Below are 18,643 nucleotides of genomic sequence, written 5' to 3'. Positions count from 1 at the left end.
TCATTGTGGGTGTGATTTTGCAGTGCTGCAGGTCCATGGATTTCCCAAATATCATCATGTGACTTAAAAGCAGCAGCGAAAGAAAGGCACCACTTCTGCCTTACTTGCAGTCAAAACAGGCATTAAGAAACAGCAATAAAGCATTCCAGAGCTGCAGAGGGCAGGGAAAAATGCCAAGCTCTCTCAGAGTATGCAGTATGACAGGAAAAGCCAGCTCCTACAGAAAGAAGGCAAGAGGGCAATGCTTGCAGGCTCAGTAAGGAAGGAAAGGAAAAGGTTACAGCTGTGTAGCACATGAGCTTTCTCCAGCTAAGTTGTGTAATGGAATTGCACTTAAAATATTTTCTTGTATTAGACTGGTCAATTTGTCTTTTACTTCCATATATGGATCTCAACTTTAATTAAAAAAAGGAAATTTCACCATTTTTTTGACAGAGTCATGGCCAAACAGCCTTTAAATGCAGCCCAAAAAAGGGCCTGGATTGAGCCATTTGGGAGCTGGAAGGCTTTGACCCAGGAGCATGGAAGGGGTTCCAACTGCAGTTTAAAGATTAGAAGCTACACATTGAGTGTGAGTCTGCCTGATCTCCACGTGGTGGCTTTATCACCTTGCACCCGAGTTGTGTAACTCAGCCTTTACTACAGCCATGCTGTTTGCACTGCAGGGACTCTTCAGGGCTCCCACTGCATCCCAGACCCTTGGAATTAGTGGTGCACAGGCATGGATGAGAAAGCAGCCCCATCCCTGCAGCCTGAGAAGACAGAGCAGGTGAGCAGCAGCCTCCCCTGAGCAGGGCCCTCCCTGGATGCTGCCCCTGGCCCAGAGCCTCGGACACAGCTGGCCTGTCTCCAGAGGGATGCAGCCCTGGACACAGCTGCAGATTGCCTTACATGTCAGGTCTGGCAGGAATGTGGTCTCTGTCCCATGTCTTTAGTTCTCCGCAGCCTTTTCCCAGTGACCAGAGCATTCCCAGTGTTCAGCTGCCTTGACACTCTTTGCTCTGCAGCTGATCCCTGTGTCCGTAGGTCTGACCATGTCTAGCTCATCTCCCATTTATGACATCTGCCAGAAAGGTAAATTACGCTTCCCCAAATCCTGCTTTGCTTTAGTGGGGAGCCTATTAATCTTATTTGTTACACATTTTGTGTGCAATCTGTGCCTTCAGGAGAGCTATAATGACTGTATAACCAAAAATCTTGTCAGCCTCTTTTGGGAAACATTTATAAATAGACCAGAGCAGACCCCAGAGAACCTGGGTCCTACCTGTGTACACACTGCCCACACACTTCTTGCACAAGGGAGTTATTAGCTACCAGCTGCTGTATTTTCAGTGCTAGTGGCAACACTGAGCTTTTACTTTCCATGCTACAGAGGCTGCTGGGATAATGGAGCCCATAATTACATCCAGCCACTCGTTAGGGCTCAAATTACAAAACCGGATTTCTGTGCCAGACCTTCAGGAAGTAAGCTGTGGAAGGGATCTCACAAATAACCTGCAATTACGTTAATGCAGAGGGCAGGGCCTTCCCTTAAGAGCTCTCAGGCTCACTGGAGTGACCCTGGCTTGGCTGATCAGAGCCAGATGTGCAGCAGAGAGACGCAGGTGAATTACATAGGCACAGAGCTGGTGCTTCTGTACCCAGGGCTGTTTAGGAATAGACAAAAAGAAACAAAGCCTGTGGTGTGGGACAGCCAAGCAGTGGGGTCTGTGCTGCTGTGGCTTATTCCTTCACCCTGTGGAAAGGGCTGTGCTCACATAAGGCACATGCACATGATTACAGCTCCATTTGCAGAACAAGTGTCTCTTCCCAGAGTGTTTGCCCAGCCGCAGAGGGCTGTGAGCAGGCCAGCGCACACACCTGCACAGGAGTGGGGAACAGAGAGCTGGGGTCAGGCATGCCTGGAGGGGCCATCCTGGGAAGATCCAGCACAGCCAGTTCTGCCACAAAGCTCCCTTCCCTGTGTCACCACGAAGGGCTCACACCAGCCTTACCCTGCACACTCTGGGCAAGCACAGCCACTCTTCCTCAGGGTAACACAGAAGGGAAGGGTCTGTGTTCCCTCCTCACTCTTATGTCTATTTACAGCATTTTAACAACCCAGAAATGGGGACTGGGAGAAATTGCTTGCCCAACCTCCACTTTCAAAGAATGCTCATTTCTCTCAGGTTCTGCACCTCCTCCATAGCCCAAGGCTGGACACAAGCCACCCAAATATTTTCAAGCTCAGTTCAACACCAGCTCAGGCCCACCTCAAGCTGTTTGATCTGTGAGCAAACACTCTTTATCTATAAGCAACCTGCTCTTTCCCAACTCCCCGCAGCAGGAATGCAGCCTCGGCTGTTTCCAGGCAGAAGCTGCCACACACAGCCCTGCAATTCCCCAACATGCTGACTTCTTCTGTCCTGATTATTTTATTGATCTGCTCTACAGAATGTAGGGAGTCTATCCCCTTTCTTTTTCCTATTAAATGCAGCCTGTTTTTCTATAAATTGAATTTATAGATTATTTATTGACATTTACACTGACACCCTTCATGTGACATTTACACTGACACCCTTCATGTCATTGATTTTCCCTGTTTGCGCAATCCTGATAGTCCAATGCCAAAACATTAAAAAAACCAAAAAAAACCCCAAACAAACAAAAAAGCCCCCAAAAATATTCTTTCCATCATGATCATGTTCAGCAGTTTATTACTGCTGCTTGCACCCCAGGTTAGTAGCAACCACTGTAAAGTTCTGCCTTGGGTCAGACATTTAAAAAAAATAAGGTAAATATTTCATATTAACACGAAAGCATTTGGGTTTGGAACAATTCAGAACATTCTCTGCTGTCTTGTGATCTGTACGCTCAGAGCTGGCCAGGACACAGCCCTTTTTCTGACTTGTAATGTGACTGCTTTGAATTTCTCTGGTCTTATACCAGTTTCCCAATCCCAGCTCATTTTGGTCAATGCTTGATGGTACCAGGAGAATTGAGCACTCATTAATGCAGCACTTGCTGAGCTTCCTTCTCCCCTGCCCTTCTTTCGGACAGCTCAAAGCTCTCGGTGTCACTTCGGCCGTCTGGGATAGGACCTCTTGTACCTCAGAGGGTAAATTTAGCACAGATATTTCTGAAAGCTGCTCCCTTACAAGGCACCCCTGGCTGGCTTACAGAGAAGGGATGGTTTGAATCTAAAAAGAATAACTCCAAACTTCTGTCTCCATTATTTCAGTGCAGCTACTCATCGTAGAAGCTCTGAATTCCCCACATACACTGAGCCATCCGCTCTATTTATTATACCCAAAGACGTGCTCCAAAAATTATAAAATCCCAATGAGACCAAAAGAACACAGAGAAAAAATTCCCATAGTCTGATATTCCATCTGTGCAGCTTTTCCACTGCACACTCTTTTAGCAGACCTTTAAAAATTAACCCCTTAAGTACCAGATGTACATCACTCTAGAATCACCTAAAATTCTTCAAGCAAGCAATGGTAAATAAGTCACAGAACAACAGACAAAAGGGGAGAGAGAAATGACAACCCAGAATTCCAGGAAGGGAGGTAGCCTTATCTGGTGCCTGTGGGAAAATCACACAGTTATGCTCCTGGCTGCTCCATGATGACCCTGAGAAAGTGGCCTCATCCCCCTGTTCCTCCTCCCAACTGCTGTTTGCCTTGTCTGTTTAGACTGCAAACCCTCCAGGGCCACAGCGGTGCCAATATTGCTTGCAGTCACCAGGCACACAACAACATCTACGTGAAATGAGGCCACAGCTGAAATGGTGCCAGGCCCAGCAGCACCTCATGACAGAACAACTGCTGCAAGGGGGGCAGGAGACACTCAGGGGCAAAGACTGCTGAGAGTTTTGAAAATGTACATACAGACCAAGAGCTGGCAAAGCCTCATATGCAAGGTCTCTTGCACTCTAACAGCTCCTTGCAGGGCTGGGCTGTTGCTTTACTTGTATGTTGAGTTTTTTAACCCTTCAGCTTGGGGTCAGCTGTCACTTGGACCTCCCTAGGATCATAGAATGTCCTGAATTGGAAGGAACCCACAAGGATCATTGAAGTCCAACGCCTGGCAGCACTTTCCTGTCTCATTCCTCTGCTGCTCACCATTCACTTCAGTGCAAGCCCTTTTCCTCCTCAACCTTCTTTGCCCTCTCCTTCTTCCATTCTGCTTTTTCCTTTCACCTTCTCTTCTACCTCCACAAACTGAGGCTGAACTTTCTCCGTTCCCAGGAGGTTCTCAAAACAAACAGGAGCTTGTGAATTATTAACAGTGTAGACTAAAAATAGCATAATTTTTTAATGGCAAGCACTATTGTGCAGATGAGCTACCTTGGACTTAAGTATGACTGGCCCTAACTGTTCCTAATTTGCCAGGAGTGCTTTATAAAATGACAGCTGTGAGGAGGAGGAACAGAACTTGGGGCCTTAAGAAGAGAAGACAAAGCAAAAGAAATGGGTAGAAACGAATTCACCGTGTTAGAGTACAGGAATGTGAAATCAGCAGATCCTGGTGCTCCAGCAGCCTGGGGAAAAGCTCCATAGCCTAGATCCCTGAAGGTATTTCCAGGACAGGCAAAAAGGACAAAAGCTCTTTCACTTGTGAAAGCTTATTGCAGTGAGCAAAGACTTGATGAAGAAAGATGGCACCAAATTTGTGAGCTTCCCAGCTGAGCAGCCCTGTGCAGGCTTGGCAGCTGCATCCCTAAAGGAAGATAATGGAAAACTCATAAATCAGCCCGAGTCACCCGCTGCAGGCCCTGCCAGTATGTGACACCCTGGATCCCACAGCTACACCTCACCCGGGAAGAACTGAAAAATCATCTGAAAAATCACCCTGCCTGCACCACTTGCAAGGAAACAAACACAGCAAGACTCCCGAGGAAGGAAAGCGTGGCTTCTTTATCTCCTCAAGTTTACACTGAATTCGGACAGATACATTCTATTGGACAGAGGGGATGAGTTGGCAGCTTGCAGACAGAACACAGCTTTTCACCCCTCCCACTCTGGCTTCAGACGCAAGGACAGCGGCCCTTCCAGCCCCGCCTGAAAAGAGAAGGTGCTACCAATGTCCTCAGGACAGCCTGTGAAACCAAACAATTTCTAACAAGCTTGCAAACCCCTGGGGTTTTACATATCCCTTTTTGCCTTTGTGTCCATAATGCACAAAATGTGGACTGGAGAAAAAAAAAGTGAGAAAGGCAGCAGCGTGGTAACACCCCTGTGAAGCTGAGTAACCCAAAGCTGCAGTTTGCAGGCTGTAAGAGCCCCCAGGGTCAGCAGGGTGTGCTGGCTCTGAGTGAGGCTCAGACCCTCCAGAGAATCCTTACGTGAGTCAGCTCAGCTCTGGGTTGGCCTGGCTCAAACATTCACAACCCATGAGCAATTACAAGCAGCGTTTCACAATATTCACTGGCTACAAGTGTGCCTTGCTCCAAGTTGTCCAGGGATTAGCTGCAGGGTGCTGCTCAGGGCTCTTCCTTCTGCTGGCAGTGGGGGACGGAAAGAGCAGGAACAGGATTGTGCTGTTTCAAATAAGAGCCCACGATGTGCTAGGGGAGTTTATACAAATCAGCACTAATCCATGCTAGTGCTCACATCACCAAAAACATTCCAAACTTCTCCTGGCTCCTTTCTTTGACATTGTATCCTCTCATAACTTAAAAAATGCTTTGCTGGCCTCGCTCACACTGGGGTAATTCCTGGCTCTTGCTCCGGCTGAATAGATGATCCCATGGCTATTGCAATGTATCTGCCAGTGAGGCCACTGCTTTGGAATGAAATCAGAGTTATTATCTGCAGTTAATTATCCTTCTGGGTGCATCTCTGAAGTCCATAGACAGAGCAAGGAAGATTCACTTCATCTAGAAGAGGGGCAGAATTTAGATACGCAAAAGGAGAAGAGAGGTAATGGAAGGAAAGAGGGATGTATAGAGATGTTGATAAAAAATCAGGGAGAATGAGGTGCTCTCACGGTCTCTTTCTCCAAGTTCTTTGTGAACAACTAAATTAACAAAAAATTCAAAATTTTATCATCAACCAGATGCCGCTGGATTTAAATGCTGAACTAACACGTATAGAAAGTAACACTGAAGAGTAGGAGACTCCTCCAGCCCCTGAACCAGGGCAGTCCACGGCGGGAGTACGGGGGTCAGGCTGCGAACCGGGCCGGGCACGGGCAGCGGAACGGGGGCAGGAGCGCGAACGGCTGCGGGCGGGCAGGGCCGGGCAGGGCCGGGCAGGGCAAGGCAGGGCCCCGGGAAGCCGGGCAGGGGGACCAGAGCCGGGCAGCCCCAGAAGGCCGGGCAGGGCCGGACAGAGCGGGTAGAGCCGGGCGGGGCCGGACAGGGCAGGGCCGGACGCGGCGGGCGCAGCCGCTCCCCGGGGCCCGGCCCGGCCCCCGCGGAGCGTTCCCCGCCCCGCCGCCCGCCGCCGCCATCTTGCCCGGCCCGCGCCCGCCTGTCCCGCTCCGTGGCAGCCGCACCGCTCCTCAGGCCGCCCGTCCATGGCCAGCTTTCCCCCGAGTGTCAACGAGAAGCTCATCGGTGAGCCGGGGGGTGGGCGGGCTCGGCGGGGGCAGCTTGGCCGGGCCCAGGCTCGACCCGGGCTCGGGCTCGGGCTCGGGCGGGGGCGGGCGGGCGCTCAGCCCATACCGCAGCGCAGCGCGCTCGGGGCTGCCCGCGGGTGACGGGCGGCATCCCGGCACACGGAGCCCGTCCCGGCACACGGAGCCCGTCCCGGCACACGGAGCCCGTCCCGGCCGCCGGGCCGTTCTCCGGGCCATGGCCGGCGCGGGCTCAGTGCGAGCAGCCCTTTCAGCACCGCGCGTTTCCCTGCAGGGGCTCATCCCGCTGGGGTACACGGTGACGCCGGGCCCACTCCCGACGGCGTTAATCGCCGGGAAACAAAGCAGGGTGACTCGCGGGTGCAGCCGGGGTAAGGATCTCCCTCTCACGGGTCTCCTCTGTCCCCCCAGGTCGGGCGCGCACGGTAGGAGAGCTCCTGGCCCCCACGTCTCCCTTCGACAAGAAGTGCGGCCGGGAGAACTGGACGGTCGCATTCGCTCCCGATGGCTCGTACCTGGCGTGGTCACAGGGACATCGCATAGTGAAGCTGGTCCCCTGGGCACAGTGCCTCAACAACTTGTAAGACAAAGCGCTATGGCTTTCAGTGCATCTGAAAAACAGGAGGGTTTAAAAACAGGCGATAGCTTCAAATCGGTTAAAACGCGTGTATTGGTCTTCTAGGCTTTGACACCTTGGGGAAAAATTAATTCCTTAAAATAAGAGCTGGTCTGTCTGTTCCTGTGTGGCCAGCAAGAGGAACAACTATTGCAGCCTCACAAAGCCTGTGGAGGAGTGACTTGTTAATCAGTTCAGACACTTTAAAATAAGAGGAAGTTAGATTGGGAAGGGAATTTAGAGACATGGGCAGATCTGGCCCTTTACACTTCCTATCACAACACTGTTTAGCTTTACCTTTTAGGAATTTACTTAAAGGCAGATCTCTTTCCTTATCATCCTTGTTAGTATGCAAGTGGAGTTCCAAAACACACATTTTATTGGCACTTGTCAGGTTGCATTTTAGCGAAGTTGGTAGCCAGCCACAGCAGTTCTGTAGCTGGTTGCATTTCTCTGACCCATTTTTTCCCCCTTTTGGGAGCGGTTGTTTTCCATGTGCTGGACACTCAGTATCTCTTTTCAAAGTTTAACACATATAAGGGAATTGCAGGAAACTTCTCACTCATTTAGCAGAAAATCCTAGAAATTTTTGTAGCTCATTTTTCTGTAAATGCTTCAAAACTGTTGGGTTTTGCAGTAGGTTAAGTTAGTATCTTGCACTCTACAGAGGTAAAACTATACAGATTATTAGTATTATTTTGTGTTGGAAGGTTTCCAGGTGCTGGTAGTTTTTCTCAGTCATAAGAAAAAGCCACTTTTATACTTTTAAAGTAAAAATGCACCATTTTGTGCCTCAGAGATGTACATTATGACAACTCCCAGGTTGCATTACACCCTGAAGAAGAGATTTTTGAGTTAATTGGCACTGTGCTGCACTTTCTGCTGTCTTTGCAGCCTGTTGCATGGCACCAAGAATGGCACCAACGCTGTCAGCACGAGGCTGCCGCGGCAGAGCAGCGAGAGCAGCCAGAAGAACAAGCCCTGCGAGCACATCATCGACTGTGGGGACATCGTGTGGAGCTTGGCCTTCGGCTCCTCAGTGCCCGAGAAGCAGAGCCGCTGTGTCAACATTGAGTGGCACCGCTTCAAGTTCGGGCAGGACCAGCTGCTCCTTGCCACTGGCCTCAACAACGGCCGTATCAAGATCTGGGATGTCTACACAGGTGAGTGGAGAGGAGATCCTGAGCTGCAGGGACACATGGGGAGCATCCAGGCCAGCTCCTTGCCCACCACGGGACACCCCAGCACTGCCGCCGTGCTCCTCAGAGCATTGTCCAGGCATCCCTTGTCACGCCCAGGTGCCGACTCACTCTTCATGCAGTAATGATACTGTCAGTACACACCAGGAATTGGTTATAGTATCGTAACTGGGAACTGAACCTTGACTACAAATTAAAACATACTAAAAAAACATGAGCTCCTGCAACCAGAGGTAACGAAAAACTGCCGAAGGAACAAGAAAGGAAGGTTATGCTTTGAGATGTGAGAGATGGAAGATGCAAAATAATTGAATGTGTGCGTACATACATTGGTTGTTTTCTCAATAGTCTTCCTAGTTTTACCATACTTTAAAAGCATGAAATTGCTGGTTTATGTTGATGAGGACCTTCTATTTTTTTAAAAAGAAAAGGAATGACTCAAAAGGACTGAATCTGACTTTAGGGAGTTTCAGTTTTGCTGGTAGCACAGCTGCTAGGTTGGAGAGAACTCAATTAATAAAAATAATGACTTGAGTAATTTGTCCTTGTTAATTGAAGCTTAGAACAGATATGTCTATCAAAGGACAACTCTTGCCTTATTTCTGAGGTTCTAGTATATAGATTTTGTAGCTTTTCCAGGAGTTACCTCTCGATACAGAAGATATAGAAGATATATAGATAAATATATAGAAGATATAGAAGATATATAGATAAATATATAGAAGATATAGAAGATATATATCTTCGATATAGAAGAGTGAAAGGATCCATGTGCTGTTCATTGTAGGGAGTATTTCTCCAAAGAAAATTGTCTTTACATGCTGTAATTTTATATTCAGTATTTGTATCCTTAAAGCATTTGAGCTAAGTACAGTAGTTGCTCATGTTAAATTGTGGTGTTCTCATGTAACAGGAAAACTCCTCCTTAACCTGATGGACCACACAGAAGTTGTAAGAGATTTAACCTTTGCCCCCGATGGCAGCCTGATTCTTGTGTCTGCATCCAGAGACAAAACCCTGCGAGTGTGGGACCTGAAAGATGATGGTAATGTCTGGACTTTATCTGCTCTAATACCTGAGAGAAGTATTCATGTACTCGCCTCTTTTATTGCTCTAGACTCAGTTTGGTCAGGATTGCTTAAAAGCTATGTGTTCTGTTAGTCACACACTCTGCACTTGGAATTCTTTAGTCACCCACTCTGCACCCCCTTGGAATTCCTTATCTGTCTGAATCGTGGAGGCAGATGCAGGTATTGGGCTAAGAGTGCATGAAGTGACCTTCCTGAATAAGGACATGGAGGTAGAAGCTGCATCCCACGGGTTTTATTTCTGTGCAGAATGACACTGCAAGAAGTTTGGGGAAATAATACAAAATTTCACAAAGGAATAACTAATTTGGAAAAGCTTTTCCATCTGAATTTTGTAATATTTAAGCAATTCTTACAGCAACACCTTTCTGTTTAGGAAACATGATGAAGGTGCTGAGAGGCCATCCGAACTGGGTGTATGGCTGTGCATTCTCTCCAGACTCCTCCATCCTCTGTTCTGTTGGAGCTAGTAAAGCAGTATGTGTCAGAGTTTCTTTTTCCTAAATTCTCCTGAATTGTATGCATAATCATTTTAAATCTAAGTAACATTAAGCTTGTGCTCGGTGTCATAAACTTCTAATGTTTGATGATGATGATGATGATGATGATGATGATGATGATGTAAAAGTGCATGAAATTAAACTGGCAGATGGCGCATTGAGAGCCTGATATGTGAATGGAACTTGCACTGCTTTTAGTTGAAGAGGCTGTAAGTGGAGAAATAGGTCTGCACAGGGTTATGGCATAAAACAAAGACCACTAAAGCTGCCAGGGTTAAAATATACTTAGATTAATGCATAAAAGTATTTTGGTTTTGATTTTGTCCTTCCTATTTTGTGCTCAATGAGAAAGACTTCACAAAGTCTGAGCCAGTCAGGGCATCTTCTGCTGAACAAAGGTTTCTCCCTGTTTCGCCGTACCAATGGCAGTGGTGCCAAAGAGTTAGAGGGAAGAGGAGCACAGTTTTTGCTTCCACCCTAATGCCCTGCTAGAGAACTGAAAGCAGTGCAGATAACGCATGTATGCCATAAGCTACTTCTGGCACTGAAGAGTTAGGGCAAACAAGAAGGGGAGTTCAGCCTGGTTCCAGGGGCTCTATAGGCAGTGTAGTGGAGCCTCAAAAGGCCCAGTTCAGGCACTGGTCATCACTCTTGAGGGAGTGCTCAGAGGCATTGTCTGCCTTGGTGAGAGCAGCCAAGCTCTGGGGTCTGGCTCTGTAGTGGAGCAGAGGGGGATGTGTACGTTGCTGTCTGGAGGCTGTGTGTTTTCCATAAGCTTCTTGCTTTCCCTGTCACAGGTGGTGGCAGCAATATTGGTGTGATTGAGTTAAGCTGGCACCACTCTGAGGAGCACAGTGGTGTTGGCGGGCAGAGAGTGGCAGCTCTGGCCGCCAGCCCGGCGAGCTGTACCGTCTGTACCGTAGGACGAAGTAACCTTGCCCTCGGCTGCAAGGGGTCCTGTACGTACGCAGGTGCTGCTCCATGTCCACTGTCTGCTTGCTTGCTTGCTTATTTTATTTTTTTTTAATAATTTTCACAGCAGTGAAACACACTGACTCCTCAAACTTAGTTTCCAGTTTTATGGAATGTTGGGGTCTCCTTGGAAAAATTAGTGACCGTGTTTATAACTGATTGTAAAATGGTTCAGAGTTAGGCAGTATGGGAGGTGCTAAGGCTGAATTTGTTTTGGTCAAACATAAATTTATCCAAGATGTCAGAATTTAACCTGTGCACTAAAACTGTCAAGTGAAAAATCAAGGCTGCTAATGAGCTCTTTGAGGGACATAACAGCTTTTGCTAAAGACTTATATTCCTATAAAACCATGCTGCAGTACATGGATAGTTCCTAAGTAATTAAGTAATTCTGCACAGTCCTTATTTTGGTTATATATAATGTACAACTGCATGTAAAATACTGTAATAGTCTATGAATTCTTATAATACACTGTGCAATTAGCTGGGTAAATTGTAATATTAATGTTGTTTGTTACTGTTGACTTGATTTTAAATGCCTAAATTCTTTCTAATAATATGGTTAGACTTCCCTATTGTTTTGCCAGAGACATAACTTTTGGCTGTGAAAATTCTTTTTGCTTGCAGTATCTGTTTCTCTTCCTAGGCTGACGTTGGTGATCCAAGCAATTGTAAACAAGTGATCTTAAACTCAAAGGGATGCCACTGGAGTAACAATATGTTAACCTTACATTTTCTGTCTGTATATTTCTTAAAATTTTGATAGTTACTGAAAAGAGGGGACTGTAGAGTTTAACCCTATTTATTTCTGAATACTTTAATAAAATAGTTTTGTAATACATGAATTTCAGTAAGCTACATGGTTAAATTGTGTTGCCTTTATCTTATATTTTGGCTTATTTTGTTAATAACATTTAACAAATTTGAATTAGAACTTGCATGTCTACTTTAATTATTTTTTAAAAAACATTGATTTTACTCTGAGTATGACACTGAGCATATTTCTTAATTGTAGTAATTCATAATACCTGATTTTAATATAATCCTAAATAAGACTAGCTATACTTAAAAAAACAAATTGAATGCTTCACTGCCTCTCTGAGCAGAGCTATAACATCAGCTCATTTAATTCCAGGTTTTCCTCTGGGATATGGATAAATACTCCATGTTACGGAAACTTGAAGGCCATCACAATGATGTTGTAGCTTGTGAGTTCTCTCCTGATGGAGCATTACTGGCTACTGCATCTTATGATACTCGAGTCTATGTCTGGGATCCACATATTGGAGTGATTCTTAGGGAATTTGGGTAAGTAAAGCAGTCAAATCTGGAAACTTTCTCCCAGAATGGACTCGGAAATGAGCAGTGGCTGATGGAAGTCCTGAAGTGGCAGAGGCTGGAGGTTGTTCTTCCATCTGAGAGAATTTACAGCACTGGTATTTTAGCGTGTACTAAGCTGTTAAACAAAGCTGAAGAGCACTCAGCAGAGCAGTCCCCACTTCCCGGGTCCAGGTGAACCGGTTAAATGCATTTGTTTGCTGGTGCTGAACTGTGCTGTGCTGGCTGAGGGCTGCCCAGCTGCCGGGTGTCCATCCCTGAGTGCGTGTCTGTCCACAGGCACCTGTTCCCCCCGCCCACGCCGATCTTCGCGGGCGGCGCCAACGACCGCTGGGTGCGCTCCATGGCCTTCAGCCAGGATGGGCTGCACGTGGCCAGCCTGGCCGACGACAGGTGAGTGTGGGGGCAGGGGCTGCTGCTGGGCCTGGGGCCACTGCTGGGCCTGGGGCTGGGGCCACTGCTGGGCCTGGGGCTGGGGCCACTGCTGGGCCTGGGGCTGGGGCCACTGCTGGGCCTGGGGCTGCTGCACCTCCTGCGCTCCTGCCCTAGCACAGGAGCCACTCAGCATGGGCAGCTCAGGCTCCTGAGCTGTGCTCCACACTAGCTTCTTGGGCAGCATAAAGAAAACACCAAGCACATTTAAAAACCTACTCTAATAACTTCCATTGTTGTCCTTCCCCTTCAGAATGGTGAGGTTCTGGAGAATTGATGAAGAATACCCTGTACAAGTTGCACCCCTGAACAATGGGCTCTGCTGTACTTTCTCTACTGACGGCAGTGTTCTGGCTGCAGGGCAAGTACAGATTTCTTTTCCTTTCTAAAATATTAACGTAACACAAGAGATAGAAAACAGTGGCTCGGTGTTCTGAAAATCTTCAGTTGCGACTTGCAGCCTGGTGCTTCTGACTGGTACTGTTTATTTAAACATGCCTGGAATAGCAGTAAAATCAATCAGCTGATAAACTCATTTCTTATCTTTAAAAATAAATAGGTGAGGGACCCAAAACATGAGGATTAGAAGAAGCCCATCAGATAGCCGAGGGCAGTTGCTGTGTGTCGGGTGGCACAGCAGTAGCTGCTGGGAGATCTGCTTCTGTTGCATGGACAAGTTGCTTATTGTGCTGCTATAGCTTAAAATAGGAACTTAGCTTAAAAAATCAGGATCTGGAGCAGCTGGAACTGAGCACCAGCAAGTCCCCTACCTGGTCATGTGTGTGTGAGTTGGTAGCAGGCTGTGCTGGTGCACGGGGAATAACCTGGAGGATTTTGTGGGGTTTTGTGCAGGACCCAGGATGGCAGCGTGTACTTCTGGGCAACCCCGAGGCAGGTGTCCAGCCTTCAGCACCTGTGTCGCATGGCCATCCGCAGGGTGATGCCCACCAGCCAAGTCAAGAACTTGCCTATCCCGTGCAAAGTGCTGGAGTTCCTTTGTTACCAGATTTGAGTTATTTGTGAAGAAAAAAACCTGAAGCAAACAACTGGGAGGTGACCCAGCTGCTGAAACTGGCTACAAACACTTTACAGAATCCTCAAACTGTACAGCCTTTAAGCTTAAAACTCTGCAGGTTTTCAAGAGCTATTTAAAGTGATAACCTAAATACTATTTTATCAAAATGCCTGACAGGTAATTTTTTTACTATTTATAGAAAAAACGGTAGAAGTATTCCTGGTGTTCTCAATTTTCTAAAATGTAACTGTGAAAACATGTACATATATAGACATAAGCTGCTACATGTTATCAATGTACCTTTAAAAATTGCTTGTATGATTTTTCATGTGTCTCATGTATATATTGCTTTGGTAGAGCCATGATGCATCTGAGCTGTAAGTGGAAGGACAGCTGTTCTGGCACACCGAGGTAGGAAAACTGTTGACTTACAGAGCAGTTAAGATTCCTTCTGTACATTAGTTGGGGTCCAGAAGGCTGCCCCCCAGGTCAGATTTTGTGCTAGTGAGAAGGTACAGCGTGGCTTTGTAGAGAGCAGTGTGTGGGCAAGGGCAGGAGGTTAAAAGGGGTGCAGTGTATCTAATGGAACCCAGGACCATGCCTGAGTCAGCTGAAGGCGTTATGCTCCATAGCAGCAAACCAGGTGAAATTTAAGTATTGGGCAGTGTTAGAGAACTATTTCCTTACATTTCTGAAAATCTGACTACTGTATTATTGCCTGATACTGTGTCTGTAATAAGAGACATTTACAGACTCAGTTTATTATCCTTTAACCCTACAATATCTGTTTGGGGGTGATTATTGGTTGATGGCCAAAGATAAGCAAAATACTTGGTTTTGCCTTCTGTTATTTATCTGTACCTGCAGATACAAAGAATGTATGCATTGCATAAAATGCTTGATTATATATATTTTTGTTGAATTTTGTATTAAAAACTTGTATAAAAGTTTTCTGGTATCTCATCTGATGGCTGATTAATCAACACTGGCTGCAGCGTTCCAGGCTGAGCTGGTGAGGCCTGGTTTGTGCTCCCAGACAGATGCTTACAGAGCTCTCTAAAGCTATGACAGTGTTACAAGCACGTGTGAGCTGCAAATCTGCTTATTTAAGCACCTTCTTTAGCTGAGCTATAAAGCTGGGCTTGTCATGAGCATGTTTCTGCAAGATCACGGTTCCAGCCCTTGTTGAAGCAAGGAACTTCAACGTGGGGTCTTGGAGAAGAGAATTACTGAAGGGTCCCCTCAGGTTCTGTTCACCAAAAGCTCTGACTTATGGAAGTGGAGGAAGAAGGCATCCCAGCTGCCCCTTTCACCACCTCTGGAAGCTGCTTCTCCCAGCTCTGCCTGCAGGAGTTCCTCTGTTTGCTCTAACCTTTCTCCCAGGACACAAATGATAGTGTTAGACCAAGTACCCAAGCTTTCATAATAATGTACCATGTTTACAAGCCTTTTCCTGCCATGGTAGGACACCACAAGGTGAGGCTGGATCCCAAATATCCCCAGGAGTTCCCAGTTGTGACCACAGCACAAAGCTGGACCCTTCAGCAGGGCCAGGCACATGGCTCCTCACAGCTGGTCTTCAGTACCCACTGTCAAGGGGGGAAAGGGAACAAGCAAAGGACAACACCATGGAGCTAAGAAAGAGCTCCATGCCCACAAGGCCATCCAGGCTGGCCCGCAGGTGAGGGGCAAGGGGAAGGAGAGCTCAGGATGCAGGGACAGGGGACAGAGTGGCCTGTGCCTGTGGCACTGTCTCTGAAACAGTGATGGAGAGAAGCAAGTCCTAGAGAAACCTGGAGCTTCAGACACGAGGGAGTTTCTCTGGAATGCTCAGAAAGCTGTTAATTTTCCACATTCATATATGGCATTTTAGTTGAATCATGACTGAATAACACTGCTAAGTATTGTGTGGGGTTTGTTGTTTCAATGCTAGATGAGGACTTCCATTGGAGCAATTTAGAATTCCGTGACCTTTTCCTTATGTGTTACAATAGTCTCATAAAGGACAGAGGTTATGTAAGATCCCATGGGAAATCTGGTAGAGGTGTCAGGCAGAAACTGTTTGTCCAAGTAATTATTTCAGATTACAACCACCTGAGTTAGGCAAGCAGGGTTTCTGTGGGATGCTGGCTTCTGCACAAGGACAAGTTTGTTTTATAAACACTGCTCTGTACCCATATCCCACTGCAATGAGCTGGATCAGAACAGCCCTAATTATTGATGTACTAGAACCAAAAGAAAGCCAGAGTAAACTTCAGATAAGTTATGATAACAGTGTTAGTTATCAGCAAGTTTATGCCTTGTGTAACCACCTAATTCCAGATAGAAGTTCTGGGCAGATATGATTTATTTCTAACACGAGATTAGAAGCTCCTGAATGCTCACTTTTAGTACAACTGGCTGAGTTCTTTGTTGCATCAAGGAGAAAAATATTTTTTTACAGGCTCTAATAAGAGTTGCTACACTGGGGTTCCCTGACAGAAATCATAATCCCCTCTCTCTGAGCTCACTTCTCAGCCTATACAAATGTTAGAGACCACTCCCACTGCACTCTGCACTCTAAGGGGAGGAATTTCTCCCATTTAATTGGAGAGTTCTGCCCACTCCTTCAGGTGCCTGATACACAACTCCATCTTACAGCTGAGCAGCTAAGGACCACTGCCCCCTCCTGTGTGAACCCAGGTCAGTTTGTGGAGAGCATCTCACCAAGCCACTAAGGTTTCACTGATGCTCTTCTCCTCTCCTGCTTCAAAAGGCAAACACTTCTTTGGGAAGACTATCTCAGTCTGCTTCCTGATATAACAGCAATTGCAGTAGAAGTCCTGTACCAGAATAAATGCCAGGATGGAAAAATTAAACTGAAATTATATAGGAAAAAAACCTATCATTGTAGGGTATTAACAGTGTAAATTCACACCTTCTGGGGCAACTGTCCAGGAGCTGTTACGGTGTTTTGATGATATTATTCATTATGACCAGCTCCTTGTGGTCACTGCAGAGAGAAGTCCAGAAGAAAGACTTAAAATATTGCTTCATCTTAGTTGCATCAGAGGAAAGGACAAAAAACAAAAAAAATTCCAAGGTCCACTGCAGATAAACACAGTGAGAAGAGTTTGGGCAGAACTTTGATCCTGATGTGGCATGTCACAAGACTGAGATACATGTTTGCTGCTACCCCAGTCCAGAGAGCTGTTCTGGTTTTTGTGAGGTCACTGGCACATAAGGAAAAGGAGCAGCTGAGAAAGTCCCCTCCCTACCTTCCAGCAGTGTGACACAGCCCCAGGACCATCTGGCTTCTGAGGGAGGTTTGAACTTGCCAGGTGGCTTCCTTCATGCTGATCCCAAAGGTTCAGATAGTTCTAATACTCAAGTGAAGCAGCTTAGCGCATTCTGAGAACAAAAAGGGACTATGGGCTGGCCTGATTCTGTGGTTTTATAAATCAGCACTAACTCTGGCCTGCAGTTTGCCATTTCTCTGACTTCAGTGCTCTCAGATGAATGTGATCTGCTGCTTAGAGAATCCTCTCCTGACTGTACTCCAGCACAACATTAAAATAAAAATTAATTAAACAGAGTCCATCGTGGCAGTAATCTGAGAAAAAACTGACCAGGCTCTAATGAAGCAAATTCATAGGAAAGACTTGCAATAAAGCAAGGGAAGTTTGAGATACTCATGTGTATCTGTGTGGGTTGATGTGGGGGTGCGTGCCTCCATCCATCTGTGAGTGTAACTCACGCAGTGGTGCCAGCTAACTGCCAGGGGTTATTCTGGAGCCTGGGAAAAGCTTGGTGCTTGCACAATGACAAAACTGCACTGGAAAGGCAGCAGCTGTGGGGGCATTTACCCCACAGGGGAAGGTGCAAAGACCCATTGGCATCCCTGAGGTTATTGACTGTGTCCACTGGATCATGAGATATTAGAGAAGCTGGAAGTGGACTGCCCTGCTCACAGGTTTGTGTTTGGTGAAGAGCTGCCAGGATGGCATTTGGCCAACACAAGTGTGGCAGCTTCTGCTGGAACCCCTGAACACCAGCACAGCCCTGGACCTGGCCAGTCACACACACACTGCAGGGTGACACAGTGCCCAGCACAGCCCTGGCCAGTCACACACACACTGCAGGGTGACACAGTGCCCAGTACAGCCCTGGACCTGGCTAGTCACACACACACTGCAGGGTGACACAGTGCCCAGTACAGCCCTGGACCTGGCTAGTCACACACACACTGCAGGGTGACACAGTGCCCAGTACAGCTCAGGGCAGGGTCACACAGTGCCCAGCAGCCTCTCCCATGCGAGGAAGGGGCTCTGTGCAGCTCAGCTCCATCATCAGACACAGAGGGCTCAATTCAAACAGAACTGCTACTGTCGACAACATGGCACAAGGGCCAGATCATGAGCTCTTTTGGCAGCAGACTGCAATAGAAATGAATTCAAGATGTCCATCTGTGTGGATGGAGAACTGGAATTATGCTTTTCATACAGAGTTCTTTTCCCAAGGAAACTAAGCCAGCACCAGCCCTCAGACTCCCCTGAACAGGGATCCTCATGCATTGTCTGGGAAGATGCTCTGTGCACTGTGGCGTGGTGAGAAGGGTTTCCTCTTTTTAGTATCACTTCCATCTAGCAATTCATAAGAAATACGGTGTTGAGGGGTTTTTTTTAGTCTATTTTTTCTTGAATCTATAATAGTTCTTGGCTTCAACAGCAGATATTATTAACTACTTATTATTCAGAAACAAACCAGAATTCTGACTAAGCAATTATCTTAAATCATACTTTAAACAAAACATAGCTCAGTAGCATTTATGGAGAAATGTAAAGGATAATAACATTTGGAATATTTATAGGAACCTGGAAATGTTTGAATTATCTTCATTTATGCACTACAGTAGCATTCAAGCCTTTAATAAAAAAGTC

At 46.7% G+C, this 18,643-nt stretch overlaps 1 protein-coding gene across 1 annotated transcript; it reads left to right on the top strand.

Moving 5' to 3' along the window:
- Positions 1-6,419: 6,419 nt before the first annotated feature.
- On the top strand, positions 6,420-14,687 carry WSB1 (WD repeat and SOCS box containing 1). The gene is made up of 9 exons (XM_005525659.3): positions 6,420-6,544; positions 6,976-7,144; positions 8,075-8,343; positions 9,293-9,424; positions 9,844-9,944; positions 12,075-12,247; positions 12,557-12,670; positions 12,963-13,070; positions 13,562-14,687. Exons 1-9 carry the CDS (start codon positions 6,505-6,507, stop codon positions 13,719-13,721), a joined length of 1,266 nt encoding a protein of 421 aa, XP_005525716.1. The 5' UTR covers positions 6,420-6,504; the 3' UTR covers positions 13,722-14,687.
- The last annotated feature ends 3,956 nt before the right edge of the window (positions 14,688-18,643 follow it).

The sequence above is a fragment of the Pseudopodoces humilis genome, chromosome 23, assembly GCF_049639895.1.
Source record: "Pseudopodoces humilis isolate 2021_Gansu_Grassland_sample_001 chromosome 23, ASM4963989v1, whole genome shotgun sequence".
NCBI classification, from domain to species: Eukaryota; Metazoa; Chordata; class Aves; order Passeriformes; family Paridae; genus Pseudopodoces; species Pseudopodoces humilis.
Note: the sequence above shows the minus strand (reverse complement) of the source record. Positions and strands in the feature narration are given on the sequence as shown.

Excerpts from the sequence above, each read along its gene's own strand:
- WSB1 (XM_005525659.3), top strand. The coding sequence starts at position 6,505 with ATGGCCAGCTTTCCCCCGAGTGTCAACGAGAAGCTCATCG. Across the intron at positions 9,945-12,074 it reads CTGTTGGAGCTAGTAAAGCA|GTTTTCCTCTGGGATATGGA; the intron begins GTATGTGTCAGA and ends ATTTAATTCCAG. Across the intron at positions 12,671-12,962 it reads GCCAGCCTGGCCGACGACAG|AATGGTGAGGTTCTGGAGAA; the intron begins GTGAGTGTGGGG and ends CTTCCCCTTCAG.